This window comes from Haliotis rufescens, unplaced genomic scaffold (assembly GCF_023055435.1).
Source record: "Haliotis rufescens isolate VD_foot unplaced genomic scaffold, xgHalRufe1.0.p SCAF_20, whole genome shotgun sequence".
NCBI lineage: Eukaryota > Metazoa > Mollusca > Gastropoda > Lepetellida > Haliotidae > Haliotis > Haliotis rufescens.
In genome coordinates this window covers 18,991,280-19,007,455 of record NW_025963891.1, presented here as the reverse complement: position 1 = coordinate 19,007,455, position 16,176 = coordinate 18,991,280, and the positions used below count along the sequence as shown (strand labels likewise).

At 40.3% G+C, this 16,176-nt stretch overlaps 1 protein-coding gene across 1 annotated transcript; it reads left to right on the top strand.

Annotated features, from left to right (window-relative positions):
* Window positions 1-11: 11 nt before the first annotated feature.
* LOC124137286 (cytosolic Fe-S cluster assembly factor NUBP2 homolog) lies at window positions 12-14,942 on the top strand. Its single transcript, XM_048400917.1, has 8 exons — window positions 12-42; window positions 1,429-1,547; window positions 3,390-3,478; window positions 4,916-5,025; window positions 5,417-5,571; window positions 6,129-6,239; window positions 7,813-7,882; window positions 9,541-14,942. The coding sequence occupies exons 1-8, from the start codon at window positions 27-29 to the stop codon at window positions 9,681-9,683; spliced, it is 813 nt and encodes a 270-aa protein (XP_048256874.1). The 5' UTR covers window positions 12-26; the 3' UTR covers window positions 9,684-14,942.
* The last annotated feature ends 1,234 nt before the right edge of the window (window positions 14,943-16,176 follow it).

The following is a 16,176-nucleotide window of genomic DNA, read 5'->3' as shown; positions in this document are numbered from 1 at the left end:
AGCGATTGCGAGATCACATTTTCAAGATGGCCGCGCCCACGGGTATACACATTACCGATCTATATAGAATTTTCTAGATTTCTAGTCAGTTGCCAATTGATTTCATTGCTTGTCATTGGCACCACTTACGTGTCATGCAAATCTGGTTTAATTTCTTTGTTAGCGCCACGATGTTTTAACCTGTATATTGTCGTGAAACATTGCATTGAGGGGTTTCTGTCTCGGGGCAAGGCCAGTTACCAGCTGCTTAGTCCTCCGCTCTTAGTCTATTCATGACATAATACACGTAAACAAGTATGCGAACGTGTGACACGACTTTTCGGCATGAACTCTCCTTGATAATGTTATATTATCCCCTTTTTGATAAAAAAACCCTAATTGTTTTGACAATTTTGACTATGACAATGCAGATTTCGACCTTCTTCAGTTAGATCTACGTATATTTTTTTGGCTTATTAATTTTCTAGTCATATGTGATTAATTCAGTGTTTTCGTGAAATGCAGGATATTTCAACTATGTGTCTTTGTTGCCAATCTCTCTGCATAAAAAATTTAATTATCTTACAATATGTAGATCTAAGCAGCCTGTCAGAAAACGCCTTGACATATAGGCCTATATTATCTAATACTTTCATATAAATATTTTGTTATTTTACAGTAGCTCTAATATGTATAAATGTAATATAAATAATCTGTAACATATACTGAGTGCATGCTCATAATTGTTAGTCACGAAAGTTAATTGACATACATCTGACAGGAATAATTTTCATCATATTGCCAGACAAGATGTCAGATGACTTTTGAAAGAGTGTTATAGAAAACTGTTATCAGTTGCCATTGCCATTAACATGGTTGCCATTGTTATCATTCTTATAGAATATAAATCAGGGCAATAATACAGTTTACTGGGGCAGCTTATATAATGCTAATTGGCTCAGACTGCCAGCTGTGGCTCTCGCTTCCCAGATCTTGATCCGCAGGGTTAGTTGTGAGATAGGGTATGGGTTCGCTATCACTTTTAAGTAATTAATCCAATGTAATTGAGGAAAATCAGTACAGTTGTTATCAAGTTTTGAGTTCCACGAAGAAAATGACTTCTATAGGTAAATAATCACGTGCTGATGACTTGGTAAACAAGCACTAATTATTTGTGATAGCTCCCGTGGAAAGGGGTTGGCCAATTAGAGCAACACATTATCTTAGCTTAGCTTCAAGTTGGCAGTGTGAGATCAATCCTCCATGCTTCTAATGACTATCAATTTATTGGTGGTGACCTACATGAACTTGTTGATTCAAACCCTCCTTTGTAAAGAATGTTTCTTTTTTAACACACCTGTAAAAATGTAACCATGTTTTTTTGTAATGTTTAAGACATACTGTCGACATTGTCCATCTAGCCATGTGTGTACTATTCCATTGTTGTAGTGATCGATCACCTCTCGACTGTCCGCCATGTCATCCTGGTGCTGTCAGGAAAGGGAGGGGTAGGGAAGAGCACAGTTGCCACCCAACTGACACTTGGATTACGAGCTGAAGGAAAGAAGGTATGCAGGTTGTGTAGTGGACCTTGGTTGCACTTTGAGATGGTTACCCAAGGAGGTGCTTCTCATACACTTCGACTGCCTCCGTGGTCTAGTGGTAGAGCGTCCGCCCAGAGAGCGGAAGGTCTGGGGTTCCATCCCCAGCCGCGTCATACCAAAAGACGTTAAAAGATGGTACTTGTTGTTACCCTGTCTGGCTTTCGGCATTAAGGGGCTCAAACAAGGACTGGGGCGGTCGGGTAGCCTAGTGGTTAAAGCGTTCGCTCATCACGCCGAAGACCCTGGTTCGAATCCCGACATGGGTACAATGTGTGAAGCCCATTTCTGGTGTCCCCCGCCGTGATATTGCTGGAATATTGCTAAAAGCAGCGTAAAACCAAACTCACTCACTCACTCAAACAAGGACTGGTTGGCTCAGAGTCAGTATACTGTGTCTGAGTGGGGTATTCATGTTAAACTGTGGCATGGTATCTCAGTGGGCTAGCACTATAAATCGGCATCAGTCCAGACTAGTACAAGCAGCCACACACACACACATACACGTGCATGCACGTCGCTATATAAGTGCAATAATCTTGGACGCGACGTTAAACCCCATTTCACCTCACCTCTCATACACATCATGCATTGAAATACATCCCTTACACAAGATGTTCAGGATGTGTTATCAAGCAGGGATTTCCACAGTAACTTGACAGTAACAAACAGACAAACAAATCATTACTGGACTAAAAAACACATGTCACTATTACACAGCATAGCGACCATATGTGTGCACAGGTGATCGAGGAATATACAGGTGCAGTGCTTGGTCTGATTTTATTTTGCTGACAACATTAACAGAACATGTAAGTGGCAGTACTGGCTGTGGTGTGTGATGGTTCAGCTGCATCAACTTGTGCATCTTCCCGAGGCAAGAGTGTCCACTAGTCTATATCAAAGCCTAGTTTCTACCCTTGCCACAACAAGGCCACTTTTCTTGGCTCGACCCTGTTTCCACCTCGCATAGATCATGAGTTGTGCCCCTTGTAATGAAAACGCAATATCCAATCAGATTGCTGTTCTTATCTCGTACGGGGCGGTCGGGTAGCCCAGTGGTTAAAGCGTTCACTCGTCACGCCGAAGACCCAGGTTCGATTCCCGACATGGGTACAATGTGTGAAACCCATTTCCGGTGTCCCCCGCCGTGATATTGCTGGAATATTGCTAAAAGCGGCGTAAAACCATACTCACTCACTCACTCACTCTTATCTCGTACAGCTTCACAAAGATGGCAACTACCATAGACCTAGTCGATCAGATTGCGAAAAACATTTGCGATTTCAACCCTGACACAAAAACATAGGCAATTGTTGGGGGGTTTAAAAGATGAAGAAGACATATTCGTATCAACAAAGACAGGCAGTGGTAAGCCAGTTTCATGGGAAGGTATACCAGCCATGGATGTTGATTGTGTGAAATGGTCTCTAATTGGATATGTGCAATAGTCCAATCATATTTAGCACTGGAAAGTGGGCTTGATGTGACAAGAAACAAAACTTTGATAACACATTAAAATATGTTTTATAATGAACACGCTTATAAAGAACTGACGGATATTACAAACTTAATTTTTGATCCCGGCCATTTGCTGTATAGATGTTGTATACATGCTTATAACGAACTAAAATTAGTGGTCCATTTGAGTTCGTTATAACAGTAGTTTACTGTAAGTCAAATGGACGCTCTTGCCTTGGGACGATGCAACTTGTGATGTTCCTAGGATGTTATCATTTGGTTGAATTAACTTGCAGTCATCCTGACATGAGAGGATGGATAGCGGTTTTAATGACTATTTTCTGACAGGTTGGCCTGCTGGATGTGGACCTCTGCGGCCCCAGCATACCACGCATGTTTAATGTGGAGGGCAATGAAATCCATCAGTGTCCAGAAGGGTAAGTAATGGTGGAATTGATTATAAGGATATTGAGTGGTGCCTGTTGGAATTTAAATGTGCCACAGCGCACTCGTAAGGATATTGAGGGGTGCCCTTTGGAATTTCAGTTCGCCACAGCGCACTTGTAAGGATATTGAGTTGTGCCCATTGGAATTTAAATGTGCCACAGCGACTCGTAAGGATATTGAGGGGTGCCCGTTGGAATTTAAGTGTGCCACAGCACACTTGTAAGGATATTGAGGGGTGCCCGTTGGAATTTAAGTGTGCCACAGCGCACTCGTAAGGATATTGAGGGGTCCCCGTTGGAATTTAATAGTGCCACAGCGACTCGTAAGGATATTGAGTGGTGCCTGTTGGAATTTAAGTGTGCCACAGCGCACTCGTAAGGATATTGAGGGGTCCCCGTTGGAATTTAATAGTGCCACAGCGACTCGTAAGGATATTGAGTGGTGCCTGTTGGAATTTAAGTGTGCCACAGTGCTCTTGTAAGGATATTGAGGGGTGCCCGTGCCCGTGCGACTGTGCTTGTCGTTAAAGGTAACTAACAGGATTGGGTGGTCAGGCTTGCTGACTTGGTTGATGCATGTCATTGTATCCCAATTGCGTGGATCAATGCTCATGTTGTCAATCACTAGATTGTCTGGTCCAGAATCGATTATTTACAGACCACCGTCATATTGCTGGAATATCGCTAACTGCGCAAACAACAAACAAACAAACAAAACATGCAATATTAATTTTCAGTATGCTACAACAAAATATCCATACTGAGACGTATCAAAACAGTTGCTGAAATATAAGACGTTGAAGGTTGGGACGATAAAAGGATGCAATTTTAACAGTGCCAATACAAGAAATTATGAACCTTGGTAAATTAAAATGGTGTACACTGAGAGTGGATTGAGGCCATTACAACCAAATGCCTGATACCTGTGTGCTCGGATGGTCCATGTTGATCAGTGCGGGTTTGGTTGTCAGGACTGTCAGAAGTCATTTGGTTTTGACGATACAAGTGTTAGCTTTAGACACATGACTTTTTAGCAACATTCAACATATTTATGGTCCAAACCACCCTTCGGCCTCAATGAATGTCGCTAGAAAGTTCAGTGCTTTAGACAACTGATAACGGCATCGCCTTGCATCATGACCATTATTGATTGTGCCGGGGGCACCGGTGGCCCAGTCATCTAAGGCGCCGCAATTGGTTGTGCAGAGTTGCATCCCTTGGTCATGCCAGAAACCTGTGGTTTTGGGTTCGAATCCCGGTTCGCCCTGATTATGTTTCTAGGTTTGTCAGCACCATACCCGTGGTCATGGGTTTCACTGAAGTGATAAAACGTCTGAGACCTACATCACTTAGGGCTTTCCTCCCACATTAAGCTGACAAGCTGTGATATAACTGGAATACTCACAAACTCACTCTTGATTGTGGCAGCTGGTTGCCGGTGTACGTGGACAAGGAACAGAAGATCGGCATTATGTCCATTGCCTTCCTGCTCAACAACAGGGATGATGCTGTTGTGTGGAGGGGTCCCAAGAAAAACGGTAATTACGGTATTACTCTTCATAAATGAAATATCTAAGAAATCTTTGCTTAATAGAGGCCCAAAAATTTACATTTTCAGTTTTGTCGTATGTCTTTTTGTCATCAAACCAATACATTTTAAAAAAGGCAACTTAATGCATCATTTGGTGACTTGGTTGCTTCAGTGGATCACTGCTCATAATATCAATCACTGGTTTATCTGGTCCAGACTATTTACAGGCATTCGTAATGTGGCTGGAATATTGCTGAGTGTGACATTATACAATGTTGTGTAACAAACAAACAAACATTCATCATCAGCGTGATCAGTGTAAATGATTAATATATTTTGTTGAAAGTGGCCGAGAACATGTAGAATGTGACTCGAACATTGACCTATTTCTCCGGCAGCCATGATCAAACAGTTTCTGAGTGATGTGTACTGGCATGATGTGGATTACCTGATCATCGACACCCCGCCTGGGACGTCCGACGAACACATCTCCGTGATGGAGGCCTTGAAGAAATACAACCCAGATGGGGCCGTGCTAGTCACTACACCACAGGTAGGCTCGGAGGTAGACATAGAATAAACGTATTGTTGTGACGCGAAAAGGCCCATGTTCTGTCTTTTCTGTCATTGAGGCAGACTGAAAGTAGTTCCGGCATAAAGTGTGAAATACTGGTTTTACAATTTGAGATAAATATAGTATTTCATCACAAGGTTAAGCATAAATTGGATTAGTCTGGCATTTGAGTACCTGGGACAATATTGATACTGTATGTGTATTACATGATATTGCAATCACTGTATTGTCTGGCCCAGACTCGATTATCTACAGGCCGCCGTCATACAGCTGGAATATTGCTGAGTGCTGCATTAAACAACATACAAACAAACAAACTATGCTTGTCATACAATATACAATATTTATTCCTCAAAATCTGGTGTTTTTTAACTTCTTTTGAGTAGTATATATACTACTCAAAAGAAGATAAGGATCACCTGATTCTTCCATATTATCGTCATGCCGTGACAGATTAACATTACCAATATGAAAGAATTGGGTGATCCTTAACTTCTTTTGAGTAGTATATAATAAATGTATCTGTCTCTACTCAGGCTGTGGCTGTCGGAGATGTGAGGAGAGAGCTGACATTCTGCAGGAAGACGGGGATCCCTGTGATCGGCATCATAGAGAACATGAGTGGCTATGTCTGCCCCCACTGTGCTGTTAGTTCATATCTCATACTCGTCCCAGACATGGTCAATAAATCTGAAGAATTTTTATGTAATGGCTACAAGTTTACTATTTCAGATCAGTGACCTCAAGTATTTTACGTTAATAATGTGGAACCTCGTTAATCCAAATTTATCAGTTTCCACTGAACTTCATCAGGATAAACATATTACCGAACAGTGTGAGTGAGTGAGTTATGGTTTTACGCTGTTTTTAGCAATATTCCAACAATATCAAGGACGGGGGACACCAGAAATGGGTTTCACACATTGTACCCATGTCTTTGTCTTCGGCGTGACGAGCGTACGCTTTAACCACTAGGCTACCCGACCGCCCTGACAATGAAATCATGTAAGATATTAAAACTACGTGTTTCCAGTGTTGTGGGGTTGACAAGAAACATGGTAAGGACGAATAGAGGCTACTGTTCGTTATATATTATAAGTCATTCATTTGATGTTTTTATCATGGACTGTTATGGGTGAACAAAACCGTCCAAATGGTGTGCTGGATTTCTTGGAGGAATTAGTCAGCAAAAGAGCCGGAGTCACAGGAGACTAATCACAATTTTATTTACAAGAACAATTAACAATGAACAATTTAAAATTACTTAAAAAATAACTGAGGGTGCCACGGAGAGTCGGTACAACCCTCTGGGCTGTGGGAGAGAGATCTGCTTGGTTAGAGAGTCAAACCCCTTCTCTGCCATAACAAGAGGTTTCTGTATGTATTTAAAAAAAATTAGAACAATAAAATGGAATATGATTAGTTGATACACGATGGGTTGTGCCCTATGCTAAATGAATGGCTAGACAGAGGGGAATACTTAATCCGGTTAATCCTGTTGGACTGGCACTAATCTTGTTGACATATTTACTGGATGCTTTGAAAGAGATTATGGTGTCACTATAGATGAGCTTGTGTTGGGGCTAATCCTTAATGCACTATAGACGAGCTTGTATGGGGGCTAATCCTTAATGCCCTATAGACGAGCTTGTATGGGGGCTAATCCTTAATGAGTCTAAATTGAAGTAATTGCTGAATGTTATTCTAATATAGGTGATGACAGATTTACTTAAATAAAATAGTTCAAGGTAATCTATAAGACTATGTAGACATATCTTTTGTTCTGGGAGATGGGATCTTGATACCTTAGGCTAGCATTTATCTAAAAGTTTCAAATCTATTTAACTATGTAGACATAACTCTTGTCTAATTGAATAGTATGTCTAGGAGTTGCGCTCCCATTACCTTAGGCTAGCATCTATCTAAAAAGCTATAACTGAAACTACTGATATTTTATATATGCATTTTACCTGATGATAAGGATTACTTTCTAAATTATAATTATATGAAATGATGTATAAATATTACACCATGATAAGTCATAAAAGCACTTGATGTGGATCTAATTATTATAGGAAAACTTAGTATAAATGTTACACCATGATATTTTTAACCAAAATGTTTGATCAAGACATCCGACTAGATTGACTTTATTTCGTGCTGTTTTGGCCACATATTGGCGAGAGTTTGCAGTGATCCTGTGACATGTACTTGTTCCAGGAATGTACCAACATCTTCTCCAAGGGTGGAGGAGAGTCATTAGCCAAGCAGAGTGGAGTACCTTTCTTAGGTAAGATGTCAGAAAATGTTTGTATTAGGCTGAAACAAAAAATGGTCTTGGTTCTCAGACTCCGCCCGCACAATCAAAAAGTCTGCCGCACGTTTCGTTTTATATTTCCATTTTCAAAAGAATATAAAAATCCTAATACTTAAAAACAATGCAGTCCAGTATAGCATGCAGTTAGTTCCCTTTACATGTGCACTGCTTTACTGCACATCTTGTGTTATAGTCATGGTGGCAATAGGAGTTTGTATGCTTGTTTATACTTGCTTGTTTATTTGGTTACATACTAGTTTGAACAAGCAAAAAAAAAAAAACACCACCCGCCCGCACTTTTTTTCAAGAGTCATTACCTGAGAACCAATTCTTTTATTTTGTTTTGCCTTACACATTTCACATAAAACAGTATGTTCCGTTGATCCTGGGTTTAGTATGTATAGGGCTCACCTCCTGCTGCTTTGATGATGATGATGATGATGACGACGACGACGACGACGACGATGATGATGACTCTCAGGAGTCAAGCTGCCAAACACAGTCACCAATTCGCCTATTCTCACCAACTGACGTTTCTTAACTTTGCCTGATGTTTTACCTGTTTGCAGTACACAGGACCATGTGCCACCACATTACTCCAACACCCGTGAAGATCAGAGTTTGAATTGATCTTCAGCAGGGGTGCTTGTCATAAGTGGCGACTAACGGGATCGGGTTGTCGGACTCACTGACTTAGTTGATGCATGTCATCTTATCCCATGATTGAATGTTCATGATATCAATAACTGGATTGTATGGTCCAGGCTTGATTATTTACAGACTGCCAGCATGTAGCTAGAATATTGCTGAGCGCAGCGTTAATCAGCAAACAAACATGATATCAATAACTGGATTGTATGGTCCAGGCTTGATTATTTACAGACTGCCAGCATGTAGCTAGAATATTGCTGACTGCAACATTAATCAGCAAACTAACAAACATGATATCAGTCACTGGATTGTCTGGTCCAGACTCAATTATGTACAGACCCCTGTCATATAGCTTGGATATTTATGAGTGCAGCAATAAACTACCGTATATCGCTGTGTATAAGGCAAGTTTTTTGTACCTCAAATTATAGGGGCCTGTCAAGGGGGGTCGACTTATACACAGGGTTGAAGAGTGTTGAGTTTTATCTCAACTTTAAATTGATATTGACCAAGTTTAATTGTTATGATCTGTTCGTTTCCCTGAATTCGCTGAAGGGAAACGATGTAATTTTTTTCTGCTAAAACAAACACGTTTTTATTGCAAATGTAGGGATTGTGTATAGACTTGTAACATGCTTCATTCCTATTTGCTTTATAGACAGGGTATATAAATAAGCGTCGATTTTAAAGACTTGTACAGGGGGGTCGTCTTATACGTGGGGTCACTTTATAGATGGCGATATACGGTACAAACAAACAAACAAAAACACAACCCTAAGCCCCAATATGATGCTGTGTTACAGGTAGGGGTGGTCGGGTAGCCTAGTGGTTAAAGCGTCACGCCGAAGACCCAGGTTTGATTCCCGACATTGGCACAATGTGTGAAGCCCATTTCTGGTGTCCCCCGCCATGATATTGCTGGAATATTGCTAAAAGCGGCGTAAAACCATACTCACTCACTCACTCACACTGTGTTACAGGCACAATCCCACTGGACCCCCAGCTAACGGCTAGTCTGGACCAGGGCAAGAACATTGCAGACGTGTACAAGGACTCCCCATCCCTGGGGGCTATTCAGGGAGTGGTGAAGAAACTGATGAAGGTGGATGAAAATCTGCCATGACAGCAACACAAGCCAATCAGAACCTCCAATATATTCCATGCAGAGCTGGCATTCACTGCAGAAGTGGTTATAGTGCTGTCCATGTGTATACAGTACATTCCTGTGTTGATGTGCATGGCAGATCGTGCGGTCTCTCGTCACACCCTGTGATGATGTTAACGTGTAGTTTCTTTCCACATCATATGGTGCTCACATTGTTATTAAGAGCAGGACCTCAATAGGGTGGCCATAGAAACTATAGGGGCACTTGAATAGGTATCAGTATTGTGATACCTAACAGTGTTAGAAATTGGCACTAGTCCTGTAGTCCTTGCCAAATTGCCCAATAGTCAAGGTATCATAAGGACTTGTAGAAATTTGCCCTTTTTAAGTGTTTTGCTATATATATTATCATTATAAGGACTAGTGGACTAAAATTGTTAGTTTCTATCGCTACCTAACAGTACCCTTGTGATGACCTGATATAAATTATCCATTGAACCAACCATAATCTAAATAAGAATTGTAAAATGAATTGAAGTGTGTGCTGTAATCTGATTTGGTGAAAATTGTTGTTAAATTACATTGGATCCCGGAAATTGTTCACATGAATACGTTGTGGAGAAGTTACTTATTTTCTCAGTCTTGAATTTTAAAAGAAATATTCAAAATTGATGTCATGTTAATTATATGTTAAGTTTGATGACTAAATATCAGAACAAATTCAATTCTGCTGACCAGGATGGTTTGGTCATCACAAAAGCATGTGATATCATTCATTGTATTGACATAGCATTCCAGTGTGACATCATAGCATTCCAGATTGATTGCGGGTTCACGTAGGGAGAGAGTGATTCAGAAATATTTTATAGTATGACTCTATATTATCACGGGCTCTATATTATCACTGTATCGCTAAATCTTGTAATCTACATCCCCTATCTACTGTTTACTTATGCAAAACTAAGCACAATTTTTCATCATGGCTACTTGTAAGTATACATGTCAGGAATGTTTTTGAAGTGGAATTACCCCTACCTACATTCGAAATTGGTTAGAAAAGAATCCGCTTGTTTGGACGATGTCCTTTGACACAACCTAGGTTGTATGAATACTGATTATGCATAATCCCAAACAGGAAGTGATGTAAACCACATAATCCTCACATATCACACAAAATAGTGATACCGCGATAATGCAGAGTTGTCCGCCCTTGAGTCGCCAATGACAGGTACTTTGTTTACTGAACTCGGTAAAGAAAACCAGCATCAATCAATCCTAATAGAATAAAGAACAAGAAACATTTGCGTATGACATAGTTAATGTGTTAGTAAACATTCACCATAATGATGATCCATTATAAATTAACTACTGCGATAACATAGCATACCATGCTAGCATGCAATGTTGATAAACAAAATATGTTTCAGGATTTGCAGGGTAATTGAGTATTCTACATCGTGATAATTAATTTGTTTATCTCTTAAACTTATGTGTTTTATTTATGACTTTATCTATTATCTTGAAATGATAATCATTGAGATTCTAATAATTAGAACCATCAGTTGATTTAAGCATAACATCACCTTAGAAATATCTCCTTACCATCAGGGGGCACGGGTGGCCCAGTTGTCTAAGGCGCCGCAATTCGCTGTGCAGAGTTGCGTCCCTTGGCAAGCCAGAACTTTATGATTGTGGGTTCGAATCCCGGTTCACCCCGATTATGTTTGTTAGCACCATACCTGTGCTCGTGGGTTTCACCGAAGTGGTAAATGTCTGAGACCTGCATCACTTCCGGCTTTCCTCCCACATTAAGCTGACATGCGGTGATATAGCTGGAATACTGTTAGCGGCGTTAAACCCAACTCACTCACTCACTCTCTTTACCATCATGATCATAAAACAAGAACCCAAGAGCAAAATTTGTTTGTTGGTTTTTTGGTTGTCTGCAATGGTGTGGGATGGGAGTGAGTACATGGAACATGTTTCCTCACAACTGGTAAGGAGTATCTTTACGTGTGACCAGCGTTAACTGAACCTTTATTTGCAAGGAGACATAATGAACAGTTGGGACTAAGTGAATACAGCCTATGGTGATTAAGCCTGGATGACTAAGGATTACTATCAAACAGTATTATTTAAAATATATTGCAGCTTGGATGTAAATTGGGAGCTTCTTTGCTCTTCAGGATGTCTGCTGGAATGGTTTATGCACATTCACTTTCTCTGCACACTTCGAACTGTCATGAATCATGAGTGCTTTTGTCTGATATTTTATGGCAAACTATCACCCATATAAATGTCTCAGCTAAGAACCATTGGCTTAAAGTCAAACCGTCAAAGATAAAATGTTACTGGCTTAAAAAAATAAAAGAATAGGTTCTCAGGCAATGACTTTTGAAAATATAGTGCAGGTAGGTGGTGTTTTTTCGTTGTTGCTTGTTCAAAATAGTATGTAACCAAATAAACAGTTGTGTACCATCATCCTGGGAAACGGTCTCCCTACATATACAAGCATACAAACTCCTATTGCATCCATCACCATAACGCGAGATGTGCAGTGAAGCAGTTCGCATGTAAAGGGAAGTAACTGCATGCAATTTGGATAGCATTTTTTTAAGTATTAGGATTTTTTTTGATTTTTTTTAAATCGAAATAAAAACGAAACGTGTGGCAGACTTTATGATGATGCGGGCGGTGCCTGAGAACCAAGACTAATATTTTATTTTGCCATATATGGAACAAAAATGGATCCCATTTTATGACATTCCACAGAGCAGATTGGGAGTCCTGCAGCCAGGTTGTTCATACTGTATCACTGCCGTGTTCCCTGTCGTTATGGCACTGTGTCATCATTAGTGGAATGTTGCTTATGTTAGAATTTGAGGGAAATACATAAATCATCTTCCTGAGGCAAGAGAGTTAACTGTTTGTAAATGTCCAGTTTCCACCCTTGCCAAACTGGGCTGGAATTTTTAGGCTCGATCATAGCGCCACCAGTGAAGTGATGTCCCTTCTTAGCCTCTCCTATTGACCAATCAGATTCCACCTCACATATCACTTGCATTTGCTTCTAATAAAAATGGTGTGGCCTAGTGAAGACGATTTGATCGATAATCAAGATTATTGTAATAAACCGGGTCTTATTTTTGTGAAGTGCATCAAATCACATGAACACCTTGATTAAAAACATGCACATTTTCGTAAATATCTGTTGATGATAAGTTGTCGGTACACATGTTTTGCAAATGTGATCAGCCGGAATCTGCACATCAGTTTATGAACCGGATGTTGATTTCGTTACACGATTTTAATTGGACTCTGCATTGATTCATTAGTCCAGCCAAAATATAACTCCATAATTCCAGCCTAGTATCACAACAGGTGGAAACTGGACTTCTATTGTCAGTTATCTCCCTTGCCTCGCGAAGATGACGTAAATGGACAAATTATCTATTGCAAGTAAAATAGCACGCTAACTTATATATACCATGATATGAATCAAGATGTTTTCTTATAGATAAAGGTTATATCCTGTTCTATATCGTAATTAAATAATAGATTAAATAATATTTTAGAATTACATAAACATAAACGAAAAATAATCTTTACTGCAGATCAGCACACATCCCTGAATAAAACTGAAATCTTGTTCATACAAACTGTCGACTATTTTCACTCCCCTTGTCTTCTGAGTTCTGAGAGCTCCAATATTTACAGTGATTCCCAAGACTTTTGAGTTCAAGGTGTCACTGTATTTGGTACTATTTTCTGAATTGAACACATTAATGTTTTGGAATTTAATTCTGTGCACTGAATTTTGCCAAATGAAGATTTGCTGCTGAATATCAGTCCATGGAAAAGTGTAGAAAATCAACTTTGTGTGAAACCATAATTAATTTTGTGTGTGTAAACAAATAACACAAATAGCGAGTACTTTGTTATTCATAAAAGTGTCATATCTTAATTTTCCTACAACTTCTGAATGTCTATCAAGGACTTGAAATCGAATAATAGTTGAATAATTGATACTTTTCGTGATCTAAGCGGATCAGTTGATTGGAAATTAGTTTCAACACTATATTAAAAACCCACCAAGTTTGTAAATGAAATCTAGTTGAGCTTGATGTCCAAATGGAGCGAGGATCACAATTCTGATACATGGAATAATTAGACGATGCATGTGGTGGTGTTGATATCACTGAAATGTACAAGTATTGTTATGTTTGTCTATAGCTGGCCATGAAGCATTAGCATGAAATATACCACTCAGCTTTTGGTAGGGATGATCACATATGTCATGCTATTCAAATATACGTTGGCATTATGAGAATCAGTTTTGTGTCTCTTGGAAAGATAAAAATATTCCTATAAAAAATCGAATAGGAGGAGACTTTGACCTACCTTTTCCAGTGATCAATACTCACTTGGGGGAATAAATCATGCTCTGCTAACAGTAAAATCCTGCAGGCCACATTCCAACAAGTGGTGTCCCATCCTTGTGGTTACTGGTGACGTCACCCTGTCCGTTGCTATAGCAACATGTTGGTGCTACTGTAGAATATGTGCTTAGAATTAGCATAGGTGGAACTTGTGAATGTATATTAGTATCCACATGTGGGTATTTAGACACTGGTTGGTCTAAAGTTTAATTTCATTTGAATGAATCTTGTTGAAATTCATTTTTTACATTAGGCCAGATCAATTTGCTTTGGGAGATTTACTGAAACTCTGGACAGTGTTGCAAAATGATGAAGGCAATATAACAAAGTAACACTGACTATTGTTCGTTTGGAAGGTATACTACTCAAAAGAAGTTAAGGAACACCCATATTTTTCGTACGACTAGTTAATCTGTCCTGACATCTGTCTTTTTTCATGACCTGCCAGATTAACTATAGGTGTATGAAAAAAGCAGCAAGCATGGTGTTCTGAAGACCAGTTCTAACCTGGATCTTCATGGTATGAAACTTGGTGTCCAAATCGGGACGACATTGCCAAGCTGCCTTTTGTATTCACGGGTGATCGAGGAATGTAGTGCACACAAACAAGTGAGTTGCTGCTATAGGTTTCTTCCAGTTGAGTTTTACAGAGAACTTTGGGGTTTTGTAATGAACTGACGGGCAGGAATACACAACAAAAAGTAAGGCAAGAGACTTTTATTGTCTGATTATGCCTAGAGGCAGGAGGTAAAGTAGAACAGATGTGACTTGAAGTTGCCTTTCCTTTAAAAGTAAAAAAAAAAGTTCTATCTGTTTATCGAACAAAAAAAAATTGTTTTCCATCAAACACAGGTATTTATTTTCAATTGTTTTTCTTTTGAAAAAATCTTGTACAGATTTAACATGTCTGAAACATGATAAAATAAGTCTGTCTGGTTTGGGGGGGTACGGGTGGTCCAGTCGTCTAAGGCGCCACGATTCGCTGTGCAGAGATGCATCCCTTGGGAGATGTGGGTGAGATGTCTGGATTACTTGGATCCAGAGGGTGAGATGTCTGGATTACTGGGGTCCAGAGGGTGAGATGTCTGGATTACTGGGGGCCACAAGGTGGGATGTCTGGATTACTGGGGTCCAGACGGTGAGATGTCTGGATTACTGGGGTCCAGAGGGTGAGATGTCTGGATTACTTGGATCCAGAGGGTGAGATGTCTGGATTACTGGGGGCCACAAGGTGGGATGTCTGGATTACTGGGGTCCAGACGGTGAGATGTCTGGATTACTGGGGTCCAGAGGGTGAGATGTCTGGATTACTTGGATCCAGAGGGTGAGATGTCTGGATTACTGGGGGCCACAAGGTGGGATGTCTGGATTACTGGGGTCCAGACGGTGAGATGTCTGGATTACTGGGGTCCAGAGGGTGAGATGTCTGGATTACTGGGGGCCATAAGGTGGGATGTCTGGATTACTGGGATCCAGACGGTGAGATGTCTGGATTACTGGGGTCCAGAGGGTGAGATGTCTGGATTACTGGGGTCCAGAGGGTGAGATGTCTGGATTACTGGGGCCCAGAGGGTGAGATGTCTGGAATACTGGGGTCAAGAGGGTGAGATGTCAATAACTGGGGGGCAGAGGGTGAGATGTCTGGATTACTGGGGTCCAGAGTGTGAGATGTCTGGATTACTGGGGTCTAGAGGGTGAGACGTCTGGATTACTGGGGTCCAGAGGGTTAGACGTCTGGATTACTGGGGTCCAGAGGGTGAGATGTCTGGATTACTGGGGTCCAGAGGGTTAGACGTCTGGATTACTGGGGTCCAGAGGGTTAGACGTCTGGATTACCGGGGTCCAGACAAATGAGGTTTCACTGTTTCTTCCATTGGTGTAGTCCCCAATAAAGTTTTGTGAGTATATTATCTTATGTGCCCCATGTAGCTATTAGTTTTGACAGGTTAAGATGAATCTTCCAATGAGTCCACTGTTACAGAATGGCAATCATATTAGTAATATTTGTGTAGGAAACCTTACTATATCAGTTGTAATTACTATTTTTTCAGAAACATTTGTTTGACAGTGTG

Excerpts from the sequence above, each read along its gene's own strand:
- LOC124137286 (XM_048400917.1), top strand. Across the intron at positions 1,548-3,389 it reads TACGAGCTGAAGGAAAGAAG|GTTGGCCTGCTGGATGTGGA; the intron begins GTATGCAGGTTG and ends ATTTTCTGACAG. Across the intron at positions 6,240-7,812 it reads ATGTCTGCCCCCACTGTGCT|GAATGTACCAACATCTTCTC; the intron begins GTTAGTTCATAT and ends TACTTGTTCCAG.